Source organism: Heloderma suspectum, chromosome 3 (genome assembly GCF_057233095.1).
Source record: "Heloderma suspectum isolate Gila_16-S chromosome 3, 16-S_ref, whole genome shotgun sequence".
Lineage (NCBI taxonomy): Eukaryota > Metazoa > Chordata > Lepidosauria > Squamata > Helodermatidae > Heloderma > Heloderma suspectum.
In genome coordinates, this window is record NC_139460.1 from 110,834,018 (window position 1) to 110,850,795 (window position 16,778).

At 46.7% G+C, this 16,778-nt stretch overlaps 1 protein-coding gene across 5 annotated transcripts in view; it reads left to right on the top strand.

The window, feature by feature from the left end:
* The first annotated feature begins 1,408 nt into the window (after positions 1-1,408).
* Positions 1,409-16,778, top strand: part of GEMIN8 (gem nuclear organelle associated protein 8) — a 46,633-nt gene continuing 31,263 nt past the window's right edge. For 2 of the 5 annotated variants that reach the window (XM_084844161.1, XM_084844163.1), the window contains exons 1-2: positions 1,409-1,473; positions 8,331-8,368. In XM_084844161.1, coding sequence (XP_084700287.1) covers positions 8,366-8,368 — 3 coding nt within the window. In that variant the 5' untranslated portion in view covers positions 1,409-1,473; positions 8,331-8,365. Of the gene's footprint in view, positions 1,788-8,330; positions 8,369-16,778 lie in introns of all 5 variants that reach the window. The other 3 variants (XM_084844160.1, XM_084844164.1, XM_084844162.1) reach the window with 2 other exon arrangements.

The window sequence follows — 16,778 nt, forward strand, 5'->3', positions numbered from 1 at the left end:
GTATGCCACTCTTTTAGAATTGATTTCTGCCTAGGACAAGGACAGACTAGTCACACACACACACACACACACACACACGGACTGCAGCCCAATCTGATTTGGGAAGCCTTGTGACAGCTGTTCATCTTTGGTTGTTTTAAGAATGGAGAGATCCCAATCATGGATCTTTCATCTAGTTATGCCCTCAGACCAGGATCCGAAGTGCCCACAACTGATACACATAAAGCGCAATCCTATGCACGTTTAGACAGAAAAAAAAGTCCTACAACTTTTTTTGCCAACATTCCCCAGCCATCATGGGGAATATTATAGGATTGTGCCTATAGTAATAAAACAGATATTATAGTCGGTTGGAGGCTCTTCCATCCCAGTTCTAGTTCCACTGCAAGATCATACCCTGTTTTCTGAAAAGGATCACATCCTCCTTCCCCTGTAAAGGCTGTCATTATTTTCTCCAGCAGGGCTCATGTGCCTTCAACAGCTATGTGAACAAAGAAAAAATTTAGCTCTCCTCTTCACTGTTTTCTCAACAGATGAAACACTATGGCCATCTTAATGATGACTGCTGAGAAATAATCTCAATTTCCTAGGAGGCATCGTGCAGCATTGCCTTTTTTTGTCTTTTTCTTTAACAGATTTCCTGTGATAAGCAAAAAGCCAGAAGTGGTGGGAAAACATGGGAGGATTATGGGTTGAAGACATCATCATCTGAACCCATGAGCCAGGGCAATGGTGCCACGATAGCCTCATCCGGGAGCACCTTCCAGGCCATTCCGCCTCGCTTCCTGATTTTCTGTTCCAACATTCCATGCCCCCTAAACATGTTCAGTTCTCACTGGGCTTTTGGGGGGTCCCCAACCACACCCCTGGATTTGTTTCCCCTAAAGATTTTTTGCACTTCAGCAAACCACAGAGTTCCCCGAGACTGTTGATACCTCCCTCTTGCTCATGGATTTAGCTACACAAGGATCCACATCCAGCAAAGGTTTCCAGGTGTGTTTCCAGCCAGAGGGCTCCTAGCGCACTGCCAATCAAAAGACGTTTCGTGCGGCTCCCCCGTCTTTTTTCGCCTTAATGGATTTTCTGCAGCGATACATAAATCGAGATGGAAGACGCCAACACGGGAGGGGCGCAAGTACAAGGCAGCGTCATCTGGACCCGCTGTAAAATTCTGCGAATAAGGCAGGGCGGTGGCGCGTTAAAAGCCTCATCTAGACGCACCTCAGGCGAGCCAGAAAGGACGTGGGATTGGGACCGCCTTACTCTGCGTGTGGTGCTCGCCCAGGCCCAGCAGATAGCGCCATTGCCCAACAGATGACGTTTAAAAGAGCGGAGGCAGGAGAGCCGCTCGGAGACACGGGCTTCCCGCACGCCGGCAGCGCCGCGGCCCCGCCCCTTCCCCTTCTCCGCCCGCAGGAAGGAAGAGCCGGCGCGGAGGGCTCCCCGGTTCCGACTGCGCGCCCTGCAGCCAAAGTATGTGTGTGCCCGCGTGCGTGCCCTGTCGTGCGGGGAGGGCCGGTCTGTGACTCTCTCCACGGGGGGAATAAGCGCACAGGGAAGCAGCTTCCAGTGCGGATCCTTCAGTGCGTAACAAGCGGGAGATCCCCCCGGCCACGCTGCTCCCTCTGGGGGAATAAAAGGACATGGGGCGGGGGGAGCGAGAGAGAAAGGGGAGGCGGGGCTGGAGACCGAGAAGAAGTCGCAAATCGACCATATTGTGGCCGCCATCATATCTCTTTTTAGTCCTTCCCGCCCCATCGGGCTCTCTGTTGCTTTTGCTGCAGCAGGTAAGAGGGCTCCCCCTTTGGAAACTCCCAAATTCTCTTCCCTGACTGGCTATCGTAACTCCTGGGAATTTGCTTCCCTGAATGTATTTAGGGTACAATCCTATGCATGTTTAGGCAGAGAAAAGGCTAAGCCTCCCAGCATGCCCTGGGCAGCATGGTTGGCTGGGGCATGCTGGGGGTTGTCTCTGTCTAAACATTGCCTCTGTCTAAACATGCATAGGATTGCACCTTCCCAGTATTTGGTTTCTCCCCCCACTCCCCTTAGCCAAAAAGACTCCCAGAGAGCAGCTTACAAAAATGACTGGCATGACAGTTATGGAGGAACTTGGGCAAGCTGTCCTTATAGCACATCTGCCCATTGGTCCTTCTAGATCAGTATTGTTGACACTGGCAGCCAGGGGCCTGACAGGAGTCTTTCTCAGCCCTGCCTGAGGAAAGATTGAATCCAGGGTGAGCAAAGCATGTGCTCAGCCTGATATCTGCAGCCCGCTCCCCGTGGAAGTTGTAGAATAGTTCAAGCTTTGTCTAAGGCAGGGGTGGGAGGCTTGTGGCCTTCCAGATGTTCTGGTCTGCAGGTCCCAGCATCCTTCACCACTGGCTGCACTAGGAGTTGTAGGCCAAAACATCGGGGGGGGGGCAACCACTGTTCACTTAAGACTCTTAAGTGAAGCCTTTCCCTGGTTAGAAATACGGAGGGTGGAGAAAGCTACTGATTAACTTCTGCCTCTTACACAGCAGTTTGGTTATTGCTTAGAAATAATATGTTACAGGCACTATAGGCACAGGGTCTGTCCATAAAAAAGTGGCAACTCGTCATGTACTTGGGGCCTTGTGAACTATAGCCATACACACACTTGGTGGTTTGTGAGTGGATGGCTATTTACCAAACGCTAATAATTTAACAGCTATGAAAAATGTATTAGGAAGGTTGTGGATATTTCACACAGATACAGAATTTGGAATGAGTGCAGAATTCAGCCTCCTGAGTATCTCGGCTTTCATTATATAGAGAGAAAAGTTTCTAGTCCTCTTGACTAAGTAAATCGACTTGAAAGTATGTTGACACAGACTGGTGAAGTCTGAGAAGCCACCAGGAGGTGAGGCTGAAGCTGCAATCCTAAAGACACTTATTAGGAAGTAAGCCCTATTGAACATACTGGGACTTACTTCTGAGTGGACATCCATGGGATTGTGGTGAATAGGATTTCCAGTGGCGGGGTTTCGGTGGCTTGAATTATTCCTTGCCACTCCTCAAGACTAATGGAAGCAGAATAAATTACCACAACCTCATACATACTTTATGTGTGACATAGTGATCTGATTCACATGACATGGCACAGCTTATAGGTTATTTAACCTGTGATGAGCCATAGCACCCATGGGTGCCACTTTACCTATCCAACCCCCACTTGGGGTCTGCCATGTTGTGTGAACCTGGCAACCGTGGGTTATGTGACGGTTAAACAAGTCTCGCATAACCTATGGTCTGTTCATGTTTAAACCTTGCGTAACCCGCGCTGGCCAGGTTTGTACAACACGATGGTTCCTGAGTGGGGCTTGGTTATGCGGATTGGTGGCTGTGAGCACGCCGCATGTGCCGCAGCCTCACTGTGGTTTAAATAACCCACGGTGGGCTGTCATGTCAAGCAAACCAGCCCATTTTACGGTTGCGGGATTTAGCTTTGCTTTGTGCAGAACTTGGGTTATTTTGGTCCAGGGTTGTTGTTGTTGACGTGTTGGAGTATACAGTGTTGTTGAGATCAACGGAGTAACTTTCCTAACATGAGAAACTAAATCTGCATAGGATTTGAAATGTTTAATTGGTGCAGCTATTGAATGCGGAAGTTTCAGAGCCAAGCATTCATGCACATTTAGGGATTTGGCATGCGTGTGGTAATTGATTGCACTTAGAATTAACATGTGCAGAAATGCAGAATGTGGCTGAATATATTTTCTTTTGACTCTCACTTGCTCTAGATTTAATTCCAGGCCAGATACCAGTCAGTAGTGTATGCTCAGTGACTACTTGGATACGATGGTTAGAGTAACTGCTCAGAATATGAATTGGGGTTTTCTAGGAATTTATGGCAGTGAATTAAAGGGTTGGGGTGCCTGTTTGAGTGCTCTGTTTTCAATAAGGCCAAGAACTTGACATTTTGGTGAGGATCCCGCCTTGGTTAGTTGGAATGGGGTACAAAGGCAAAGATTTCTGATGCCTGCATATTCTAAAGTAGGGGTTTTAATTGTCTACACTGTGTGTATTAAATTGGAATGATTCTTCTGGTACCTAAAGTCATTACAGTCTCCCTAACATTCAGCTTAATGGTAAAGTGCTACTTTCTACAGTCTGTGCGGACAGTTTTCTTGCAATTTGTTCCAAATTTGCTGCTCTTTGCTTAAATCAAGTGTCTCTTGTTCTCTGTCATGGAGGCTGGGCAGATGGGCAATCTGACCCCGTTTCTGCCATTAATTCTCCCCCATTAATCACAGCCAAGGCAGCACAGGCCACAATTGTGCTGCTCAGGAATGTGCTGTTTCCCCTGGCGAAGCTACAGAATCTATCTCCTGAATCCCTGAGGGGTCCCCCTGTGTTGATGTTTATGGTTTTGCAACTGGGCAAGGAGCTGGAGAGGAGGAGATGGTGGCGTTTGGGAGAATTTAGGGTGCAGAACAGTAAAAACCTGCATGTGCCAGTTTGTTTAAACTGGTCTTGCACAGAAAATTTCTGTAACACTTTGTGTAGGGCGCCCTCCAGATGTGCTAGACTACAGTTCCCACCATCCCCAGTTCCCACCATCCCCAATCAGCTCACCCAATGGCCATGCTGGCTGGGGGTGATGGGAATTGTAGTTCTGCAGGTTGTGGGAGACTGGTGTGGACGTTAACCACCTACAGCAACTTGCAGAACCTGCCACCGTCTTGCAAAAGCCTTCTTGCCCTTACAGTCCTGGTGTACTTCTTTTGTCTCTTTGAATCTGTGACGGATGATCCAGGAAACTGCTTGAGAGGGCAAGGAGTAGCTACTACTGCAGCGCCTGGGGTAGTGCCCCTTTAACATTGGTTCCCAGTGGGATGTTTGGACGTGTTCTTGGCTCTTCCTCTGGTCTGTGAAATACTTGTGGGGAAATATGAATGGTACAGTTTTGGAGATACTTCTGGTGATAGAGCAGTGGAAGGGCAGGTTGTGAGAATGAGGCCAGTTCAGACACTTTCAAGGTGTGGGGGCAACAGTCTTTGCAGGGTGGAGGATGGGTGTGCACACCTCCCCCCTGCAGAGATAACATCACCCACGATGCAGGTGCTCTGTTTACGTACTTGCTCAATTACAGAGTCAGCATCTGTTTCTGGGCCAAATTCAAGGTGTGGATTTTGACCCTAAAAGCCCATACCAGCTTGGGAACAGATACTCTGAGGATTACTTCCTCCCACATAAACCAGCCTGAGTATTAAGACCCCCATTGGAGGCCCTCTTGCAAGTCCCTCTGTCATACGAAGTGAAGTTTGTATGGTGATCTGTGATAGGGCCTTCTCTGATGTGGTACCCTGCCTTTGGAATGCCTGGCTCCAAGTTTGTTTTTTTCTACCACCAACTGACCATCTTGTTCTCCCAGTCCTTGTAATATGCTTTGACTGATGGTTTTGTCTGGTTTTGTTATTTTTTGCTGCTGTTTTTATTAGCTATTGCATTTTTATTGGGGGGGTAGACTTTGTTGGAAACTGCTTTGAGTGTCTACCTACGAAAGCATTATACAAATACGTAAAGTAAAGAAATGTCATACATGGGAATTGAATTCCAAAACATCTGGGGGGCACCAAGTTGGGGAAGGCTGACTTAGATGAATTCAGTTGACAGTTCTGCTGCCACCATGTGGTCAAAATCGAGTAGATCCAAGTGTTGTGAAGAGATCTTGCCCACAATGAATTCAACAGCCAGCACTTGTCAACAAATAAGATATTTTGAGTCTGCCATGCATTGGCCACCTTCAAACAATGTAGTTGAATTGCACAAGCATGGAGTCTGCCAATGTCAATTCATGTTGAGGTGGACCCTGGTATTTGCCTGTGGATTTCCTAATGTGAGTAGCTATTGGGGACATGGAATCAAAGTCTTATGGAATAAAAAGCAGAAGGCATTTCCTCTTGTCTGAAACTGACCTGTTTCTAACAAGGCAGTTCAGAAATGATCCTGTTTGTTGAAGAGTTGAGGCAGGCCCTTAATGGGGGGGGGGGGTTCTAATTACAGGCAGGAAACAGGAAGGGCAGATACAAAAGACTTTGTGTTCCGAATGTGAGAAAGGGACCTTTATATGTTTCCAGCGGTGACCTTGCCAGAGCCCAGATGTGTTATATTAAAGAAATCCAATGGACATGTATACACTATGAGAGGAATGGGCAAACCTTAAAAGAACTGGAGCATGGGAAAGTGAATGTTTTGGGATGAACAAAATGGAGCTGGGGCTTAGTGTGCTATAGATCTACAGGCTAGGAATGCTGCAGTGTTCTGTTAATAATCCCCTCAGCTTAGTATTGTCTTGGGCAGGGGGAGGCATATCCCCCCCCCAGGCCTGCTCAGTGTCTGGGAGAATGATAGTAAGTCCCATCTTCTTACCATCTTTGGGTCAGAGAAATTTCAAATCTTTTCCCATGTGAGTAGTTCAATGGCCAGGGTGTATGTACCTCAATACCTTTGGGGGAAGGGTTGGTGAGTAATGATCAAGCTCTCTCTCAGCTGTACAACTGTGCTAGCTGTGCCTTTCTGCTGCCTTGTGGTAGCTTCCTAATTTGCATTTCAGATGAATGGAGGCCATCCTGATATCACCCAACTCCTTTCATTCAGATGCACCATGCTAAGAGATGAAAATTTTCTGCTGCAGAAGATAATTGGAGTTCCAGGTTGCACCCCATGCAGACTTAATAGCACACTCCTCTTTTTTTTTCTTTTTACAGTGGCATAAATCCTAAGCTTCTAAACTCTTGTTTCCCAAAGATTCCTGCCAATGGAAGCATGTCTGTCTTTGGGACCCCCTTACTGCTACTGCTGTCTTAATGTTTATTTAATAAAAGCCATGTGCTAGGTGTACTGATCACAAAATTGACATGGACCCTCCCCAGAAGCATTAGTGGCTCAGGTGGCAGTCATTTACCTGGGGTTAATAATGCCCTCTGGACGCTGTAGAGTTTACTTCCAAGTAAACATAGGATTGCATTGCCATTCCTGAATAAGAAAACTGGACGAAGAGAAATTCGTCTGCAGAAGCACTTTGGATTTTCAGCAGTGAAAATTGTTGCCGTAATCCATCAAGAGCTTTGGCTGTATACCCAGCACACTGTGCGCCAGTTCGTACATTCATTCCTTGTTTTTAAACTTGCATACCATTGTCTCAGTCCGTCAAAGGTCTTCCAGGAGCTTTGCTGTCAGTAGCAAAACACACAATTCGAGCATCGAAGTCAGCAGTGCTGTGTACAGACCCAACGGAGTGATCATCAGCCACTATTATATTTGTTTTATTATAAATGAATGGAAATAAAACAAATCAATTTCAGGTGTGTTGCGAAACACATCACTTGTTTGCAAAACTCGAGGGCTGTATTGAATTGGCAAATACCATTTCTCAGCCGTTTCTTCTATTCCAAACTCAGCTGCTTTGTGTATCGTCTTTCAAACAGCCCCAATCATGCTTTATTTGAAAGTGGACCCCAAAGTTTTAAAGGCATCCCATACTGCTGGGGGTGAGGGGCAGGGATCGGAGATTAACCATGAAAACCCATACATGTACACCAGTTGCTGGGCAACATGGGTGAGAGGGTGCTGTTGCGCTCATCCCCTGGCTGTGGGTTCCTGGTCGACAGCTGGTTGGCCACTGTGTGAACAGAATGCTGGACTAGATGAACCCTTGGTCTGATCCAGCATGGCTCTTCTTATGTTCTTCTGTCTGAACAGAAGCAAACCCCATTGAGTTCAGTGGGACTCACTGCCAAGTAAGCATGCTGAAGACTCAGTGAAATGATTTGGAGAAACAAAGTTAGGGAGGAGCTGTTTCACACAACCATTTATCCTCAAATTGCTGGGTCAATTTCATGAAATGTTTTGGTCAAGTCACTGTTTTTTTCCTCAGCCTTGCAAAACACCAGAAGGGCATTTTGATCTGGCGGGCCTTGTCTCAGAGTTAGGAAAGGATTCCAAAGACAGTTGCCACCATCAGCCTTTGCTGCTGGTGGCTACCGGTCTTGCTTCGGATGGTAACTGAAGCTGGAGCAGGGCCTCTGTTGATGATCTGGAAGGATCATATGAGAGAAGAAGCTCCCTGAAGTACCCTCCCCCTAGTCTATGCTGGGTTTTAACGGTCAAAACAAGCACCTTGAATTGAGTCCAGAAACTTAACTGACTGCTGCAGCCTTCTCCCGACTTGGTACCCTCCATGCTAGCTGGGAGTTGTAGTCCAGCACATCTGAAGGACACTGGGCTGGGCTACAGGCTAAATTTTGTATTGATCTACTGTCTATGTTAAAGTCTGATTATTTTTACCTCTTTTTGTCTTTTAGTTTGTTTTGGTCATTGGTGCACATCCTCACAAATAATGGTAAGATTCGTTCCTTACATTTATTGACGGCACTTAGTGTACTTTGTATTGGGCGATACAGGCATCTGAATGGCATTTGGCAGAGCCTCTTATGTATTTAAACTGTAATTCAAGAATTGCATGCATTATGTGTATTGGCTGCCTTGTCAAAGACCCCTACAATGAGAAAAGGGGAATGAAGACGGAAGAGCTGCCCTCCATCTAACTCCCAGTGGTTTCTGTTCTGATGGCCCGTTCCAGCCCTACCTACTACAGTGGGGCTACTTATGACCCAGTTTGCCTTCCAGGGCTGGCCCTCCCATTGGTCAGAGTGAGGTAGCTGCCTTAGGCAGCAGATGCTGAGGGGATGGGGAGCAGTGGCAACATGCTGGAGGACAGAGCTGTATGTGCTACTTGGCCAGCCTTGCAACCCCGAAGATGGTCTTGCTGCCTTCAGGCCCAGTTGGTGACAGTGTCCTGCCACCAGCATTGAAGTAATCTTCAGCTTCTGGTTAGCTTCTGGGCATGAAATGGGGCACCATCTTGTCCTTTACCTCAGGTAGCAAAATGTCTTGGGCAGGTCCTGCCTTGAGCTAAGGGGAGAGTCAGTGTAACAGCCTGTCGGATAGCCTGGTTGAGAAGGCAGCCGTGAAAAGTACAGGAAAGAGCAAAACATCTCAGCTAAGCTGGTAACGATTAGCCTGTGACAAGCATGGAAGGCATATGTATTATTAGGCTGCAGTCTTACATGCCCACTTACCTGGTAGTGAGCCCCATGGAACTCAATAGGACTTCCTTATTATATGGCCCTGTGGGTGCTCTTTAAATTGGTCTTCTCCAACCCAGTACCTTCCAGATATGTTGGACTATGTGTTGGAGATGTGCCTTCCCTATGGCTGGCTGGGGGGTGCTGGGAGTTGTAGTCCAACGCATCTGGAGGGCACCAGGTTGGAAGAGGCTGTTTTAAATGGGAGAACTCTTCATATATAAGTGTATGATGGGGAAAATAGACAGCTAATGATCACTTGTCTAATGAGTACTTAATGGACAAGCATTTTAAGAGAATTTGTCATAAGATGTGTGCCAAGGTCACCTAAAATGGATATGGTTGGTTTGTGAAGAGAGCATCCCTGCAGATTTGGGGGGAAAGGGGAATAGGGTGTTCACTGGATGGGGCATTAGAACCCAACAGGCATTTGTGGGGTTTTAGGTGCAGTGCAGGCATGAAAGGAACCAGCGGGGAACACTAGATGCATGTAAAGAGGGTACATATAAGAAGAGGGAGTAGAACATTAGGAGAGAATGAATGAAGCCTCCTATCTTATCAAGGAGAAGTGGATGTTGGATGGACCTGAGGTACTGTAAACCCGGGGCCTTGGCTGAGGTTTCTTTCTCTCCCTTCATTTTGAGGGCCATTTCACAGATTAAGAGGACAAGCTGAGGTTTGCCCCCAAGTGTACACTTGAAAAGCAGCTGCAGCCAACTGTAGTTCCCTGTTTAGTAATGATGCTTGCAAGCACTTTCTTGGTGCATTGTCATTCTGCATCAGCGTGGGTGAACCTTCTCCCCCCACCCCCGCGTGCTCCCCCCACCCCCACGTGATGCATACCCTAAGGGAAAATATGTCGGGGACTGCCATACGCCAGTCGTGGGTGGGCTGGAGTCCAAGTTGGGTGGGGCCACCCCAGTCCCCCCATCTGTCTCATATGCACACATGCACACACCACACCCCCACCCTGCAATACACATAGCCACACATGAGTAAGCCAGTGGAGGCTGGTGACTCCGATGTCAGTGGGGTAGTGAATCCTCTCTGGGTTTCAGCCAGAACACTAAAGGAGCTATCCAAGGTGCTGGACCCAATTGCCAAAATAGGTTCAGCACCTTGGATAGCTCATATAGAGTTCTGGCTGAAACCCAGAGCGGATTCACCACCCCACTGACATCGGAGCCATCAGCCTCCGCTGGTGCAGGCATACTCCACTCAGTCAATACAATCTGTCCATATATATGCTCTCTCTCACACACACATACATCATCCACCCAGGAAGCATGAAAGCTGAGGAGGAGTGGGGCAGAGCAGCAGGAACCCTAAGGCTGTGGAATCTTCCCAGGGCTGCTTCGATTGTAGAATTAGCTAGTAAACAAAGAGGCAGCTGGGAATAGGAGTGTAAGCAAAATGGTGTTTCAGCATTTAAAGAATAGCTGTACCTTTAAAACAGATGTATCAATAAGTGTTCTTCAGAAACATTCAAATGCCCCTTCAGACATGAGACTCTCTGGTAGACCGAGGCCAATGAAAAGTAGCACTATAGGCCTCTTGTAGGCTCATAGTTGCTGTTTGCTTGATAAAATGTCTCCATGCTTTAGAGCTTAGAAAGTCCATATGTTCGTGCATCATCATCATCTATTTACGATATAATGGTTTCAACTGGACTTTGTACATTTTAAATGCTTTCTACCTTTTAAATGCTTAAACTCTCTAAGATTTCTTCTTAACGTTCTGTGTGAGCTAGAGGTTTCCCAGGGTCACTATTTCTGCTCCTCCTCTCCCTCCCTAAAAGAAGTATTTGGCTAAGCATCAGAATCACAATTCTGACCACTTGAAACAATCCTTTGTGCTCCTCTCCTAAATTAACAACAGGCAGGCAAATCAGCCAGCTGTATTCTGCTTTTTCAGGGAAGTCGCCACCAAGTTCTGCTTGAGAAACATTTTGATTTAAAAGAACAGCTGCTGATAAAATGTTGCACTTGAGAGTAGTCTTAAAATGTGGAGGGGGGTGGAGGATTGAAACTGACCACTTTCACAACTGCATAAACTATTGCTGATGGTTCCTAAAAAAAATGCAGTAGGTTAAGCTAACAAACTCCTTCCAAGTGAAGCTTATTACAAATGTTAGTGTGGTTTTCCAAAATGCACACAAGGATCTCTCTTGGCTTGGCTTTGCAAGGTATCCGTGGCTCCCAGGTCAGAAGCTACCTGCATAGGTAAATCTAGCTCAGCCTTCCCCAACCTGGTGCCCCCCCAACCATGTGTTGGACTGCAAGTCCCGTGCCGGGAGTTACAGACCAACACATGTGAAAAGCATCAAGCTGGGGAAGAATGAGGTAGTATGTGAGGGGGAAGGCTGGACTAGTGGGCTCTTGATGTTCTTTCCAATGCAGCGATCTCTGTGCAATCTGAGGGTGTCTCTACATTAAGCAAAAAAACTGCAAAAAAACACATCCTTTCCAGAGCTTCCTGCTTTCAGTTTCTTTGTGGGATTAGGAAGGGCTTCTTTACAAGGCAGCCACGTGGTTTGAACTGAGGGAGTGCCTTCCTCCCTCCCTGGCATGTGTGCAAAGGAGGGCGGGAGGAGCCTTGTTTTCGTGGCTTAACTTCTGCTGTACTTTTTTCTCGCAGCCCCCAGGAAACCTCTGTCTTGCATAAAATGTAAGATTGTGCTGTAGGTCTGCAACCCTTGGCACACTTACTTGGGAGTATGCCCCATTGAACTTAATAGGGCACTCTGAAACAACAGAGGATGTTGCTTCTGAGCTTGGCGGGGTGAGGGATCAGATGTGTCTCCCTTCACTGCAGGGAGGCATTGTACCCTCTTCTCCCTCCAACTGAGAAATGCAGAGGCGGGCAACGCAATCGGCAGGCGAGTTTTGCCCTCGCACCTGTCAAATCTGCTCAGGTCTCCTTCCGTGCAACCCTGCTCCCATCCTCAATGCCTTTGTCATCCTGACCGCACCCCCAACGGCTGAAAACAAATGCCCACAGCAGGCAGACATGGTGGTTTCTATTGGAGAATTTCACAGGGGGGTTATGGCGCTTCTGTTGCATGGGCTGGGAAGAATACCACATTTTTTGCGTTTGGGGAAAACACGAGATAGGCTGGGGAAAATTGTGGGAGCCGCCTTAGACGTTAACAGCGTCATGTAAAGAGCCCGCAAACTTCCAAGAGAGTGAGCCATCTCAATGGCAGGATAAAAGCTCCATGCTATGAACCCCTATGATGGTTCAGTCTTGTCAGACAACTCTGCCAACGAGTTCAGACCTGCCCTGAGTGGGACAGTTGGCACTTGGCTCTATCATTTGCCTCCAGAAGTTAGTCTACCAAATCTGAACTTGAATTCAGCATCCTTATCTGAGATTTGCAGATTGTTAAGTTCCTTGCTTTAAAAAAATATATAAAGCAAGTATATAGTGACAACATAAAAGGCCTTTGGGGGAGGAAAAGGTTGTACATAAAAATAAGCATACTATTGGGAGCAATTTGTTCTTGTTCGTGAAAGCTGACTTCAGAAGATTATTGGGTGCAGCTCAGTGCCATAAAATAATGGGAATGGTGCCATTGACTTCGGTGGGATGGAGATTGAACCCATTGTCAGGGCTTCCCCCTCCCCGAAGCTTTTCAGAGATGGGCTGGGAAAAGAGGGGAGGGAGAGACTTCTCGTTGTATTCAAGTATGTCTGACACAAAAAAGAGCGTCCTTCTAGTCCATGGGAACCAGAAAGTGAAACTAGCCATAAACAAAAGGAGACTGACCTCTTAAGACTCATTGTCAAAACTGAATGGCAAAGAGTAAATACAATTAGGCTTTTGGAATTCATTTATTCTTAATCATTTTGGATGGAATACTCGCATGGCAGAAGTCAATCCTGTCCAATTCTTGGGGCGGGGGGGGGGGTTGCCTCCAAAATGTGTATTCATAAGCACAGATATGGAAAGCTACTTCATTACATCAAGTTTCTCTTGACAACTTTTTCAGACTGAAATAAGAGTGCAATGCTTCTCAACGTAGTTGATAGTGCCATCAGAGCAGACGTTGGGGCAGAGCCCCACTTGGCAGAATAAATAGAAAAACCCCTAAATGCAGCAAAGCCGGCTAACCACATGTTGAAATAAATACACATTACCATCTAGATAGAGGAACCCACCCACCCCTGGAACTCCACAGGTTGGGAGTCTAAAATTCCCTAACTACACCCTGACCATAATAGTGTAATAAAAGAAGATACTGTGTCTGGGAGGTGGGGGTGCCAGCCTCTTGAGACATATTACAGAGGGTTTTGCACGATGGAGAAGTAGGGTGCAGACACACACACACACACACACGCACGCACACACACGGAGTAACATACCTGGGGCTTCCATGCAGATGCTAATCATTTAGAGGACCTGTTCGTATGATCTCTTTCCCTTAAACAAGTGGGGACTAGAGCTGTGAAGACTGGGGGGGGGGGGAGAAAAGGAAAGATTTGGGAGGCAAACCATTTTTTCTAAGTTTCCAAAAATCCCTGGTGGGGAAAAAAAAAAATTCTTCTGGTTCTCTTCCCCCCCTGCCCCATATACACTTTCTGGTGTGTGTTTTTCCAGGCCTTCACATCTCGGGGGGTGGGTGGGGAAAGAAAGTGTGTGGATGGGGGCTCTTTGTGATCAGACAGTGGGGCTGTTCGCACGACATGACTGAGGTGCGTGCGACTGCCATTTTGAATATGCAACCCCCACTCAGGGGTTGCAACCCCCACATAATGCATGATCTGTTCTAGGGTTATGGGAGAGTTATTTAACCTCCCATAACCCACACTCGCTGGGTTTGCATGCCTCGACAGCCCCCAAATGGGGGTTGCATATGTACCCTGGCACCCATGGGCACCATGTCTACTCGTGGGTTAAATAGCCCACATAGAGCTGCTCCATGTCATCCAATCCTGGTCATTCATTTGGAATCACCAGGTCCTACATTACATCATCTGTGTAATGAAGGGAAGAGGCCCTAGAAATGTATGAATTGGGGCTGTCTTGCTACGTTTCTGTCAGCTTAAATGTTCTTTACATGTCATATAGCTATCTGAGCATCCTTTTGTGGCTTAAGAAAATGGAACGCTCTGAAATATGCAGTGATGGAACAAAATGCATCATGATATTTATTGTCACGGCTGCTGTAACTACCAGGTTAGGCTGTGGAGGCTTAGACAGATGCTGCATCGGATCCCAAAATGTTTTAAATCTTAAATGAAGCCATACTTATGACCATCTTAAAATCTGGTCTGTGCAGACACTTCAGCATTTATCACTAGGTGCAAAATCACCCCTAAAACGAACATGGGGGCATTGGATTACTCTGTCCTTTTTCTTGGGGGGGGGGGGACACGTATGATGGTATACAGATGCGGCTTGTCACACTGGTCCAGATGTGTAATAGCAGAGCCTAGATAGGCTGAGGATGTTTCCAGTGGAAATACTTTGGAACCTGTCCCCTGCAGGCCCGATTTCCTCCAAACAACCCCTGCATATATATCTGAAACACCTGTTCAGGCCTGAGAAAGTTATGTTGCCAGGGTGTTTGGGTAAAACTACATTGGCAAAGTGAGCTCCAGATGTTGTTGGACTACAGCTCCCATCTTTTCTGCCCATTGTTCATGGTGTCTGGGGCTGACAGGTTTGCAGTCCAACAACATCTGGAGGGCCACAGGTTCCCCACCAGGGTTATGGAGGTTTTTACTTGTTTGATATTCCATCTCCTGGTTTTGTATTGAATCTTTGCCTTGCAGAATATGGTTTAACAACTAGCATTTTCTATGCAATAGGCCATTGTTTTTTGCTGATACTTTATTTTTGCAGCTTGTACATCTGATAGATCAATTTGTACCCATCAGTGCTGAATTTAATCATCAGTTGTAATGAGTTTGTCTTGCATATTGCATAAGAAGATTGCCAGGGAGAAGTATAGCTTAGTCACGTGTGCAGATATTCTTGAAGCCTGGAAGTAACAAAAGAGATACTGTTCCTTACTTTAAATACTGCCTGTACTTCAGGATAGGATTATGGCAGTCCAGAAAGATTTGACAGATATGGAGAAGCATGTCTGCAACAAAATGTCGGGCCTTCTCTCTGGACCACTTAAAGTAAGAACATAAGAAAAGCCGTGCTGGCTGAGAGCTAGTCCAGCATTCTGTTCCAGCAGGATGCTTATGGGAAGCCCACAACAGGACACAAATGCAATAGCACCCTCCCACTCATGTCCCCATCAACTGGTATACTGCCTCTGATACTGGAGGTAATTTATAGCCATCATAACTAGTATCTTTATCCTCCATGAAATTGTATAATCCTTTTTTAAAGCTGCCCAAATTGGCAGCCATCAAGACATCTTCTGGTTGTGAATTCCATAGCTTAACTATGTGCTGTATGAAGAAGTACTTCTTTTATCTGTCCTGTCTCTCCCACCATCTAGCTTAATTGGATGATCCTGGGTTCAAGTATTATGAGAGAGTATTATCCATTTTCTCCACATCATGCAAATGTTTACACAGCTCTATCATGTCCCCCCATTACTTGTCTTTTTTAAGCTAAAATGCCCCAAACATAACTTTTCCTTACAGGGAAATTGCTCCAGTCCCTTGAAAATTTTGCTTGCCCTTTCCTACACCTTTTCTAGCTCTATAATATCCTTTTTAAGGTGCAGTGACCAGAGCGGTACACTTGGTGTAGGTTTATTCACACAACCATGGACACATGGTGGCTGCTTTAAATTTGGGGCCTAAGAGGCTGACACTGTGGTGTGGGGTTTAGAGTGTTGGATTGGGTCTTGAGAGATCCGGGTTCTAGACCTCCTTTGGCCATGAAGCTGACTGGGGTGACTTTGGGCCAGTCACTGACTCTCAGCCTAACCTACCTCAAAGGGTTTTTGTGAGGATAAAATGGAGATGAGGAGGAACATGTAAGCCACATTGCAAGACGAAAACAGGTGGGATATCAATGTTGTTAGGGGTGTTTCTGAGCGCAAGGAGTGGGATAGCAGTTTAGATTCTGAAGGAGAACCATCAGACATGGGGGAGGTGTTTTCCCAGGCTAGTCCAGATATGAATAGGCCTGCTTTGCAGGTTACAAACATACAGATGGCTGAGCTTGAGGGTCTCTCCTCACCCCACCCCACCCCCCGTGAGAGGCAGCGAACAGGAGGTTGACCTAGTAGATGCCAGGCGCAGAGCAAAGAAAGAGAAGGCAGGGGTGGAACTTAGGCCGTCTACCAGTTTGGCCTTGCGTGAGAAGCTGCGCTTAGAGGCCTCACAAGAAGAGAGGGATCCCCCCCCCCTTAAGTTAGGCTAGCGAGACCGCCTCCCTCTTCAAACAGCGGGCAACTCAACTGTGGTAAGTTCTGTTTGGATCCCCTGAAGGCATTCCTTTGTAGATGGAGAGTTTCTCTGAGAATTTGCATCTGTATGACCCTGTGAAGTAATGGATTAAAAGCTGTAGACTGAAGCCTCTTGTCTGTGTATGTTTCGGTATTGAAATGAAGTGGGGGCTAAGAGAATCTTGACAAATGTAATAATAAAGGAGGAGACAGGTATGGGGTTGTTGTACAGAGATAGACAACGTCCTTGGTGCCCACTGAGACACCCTATTCTTCCCAATTTTTATTTAAAAATACTTCTGTAT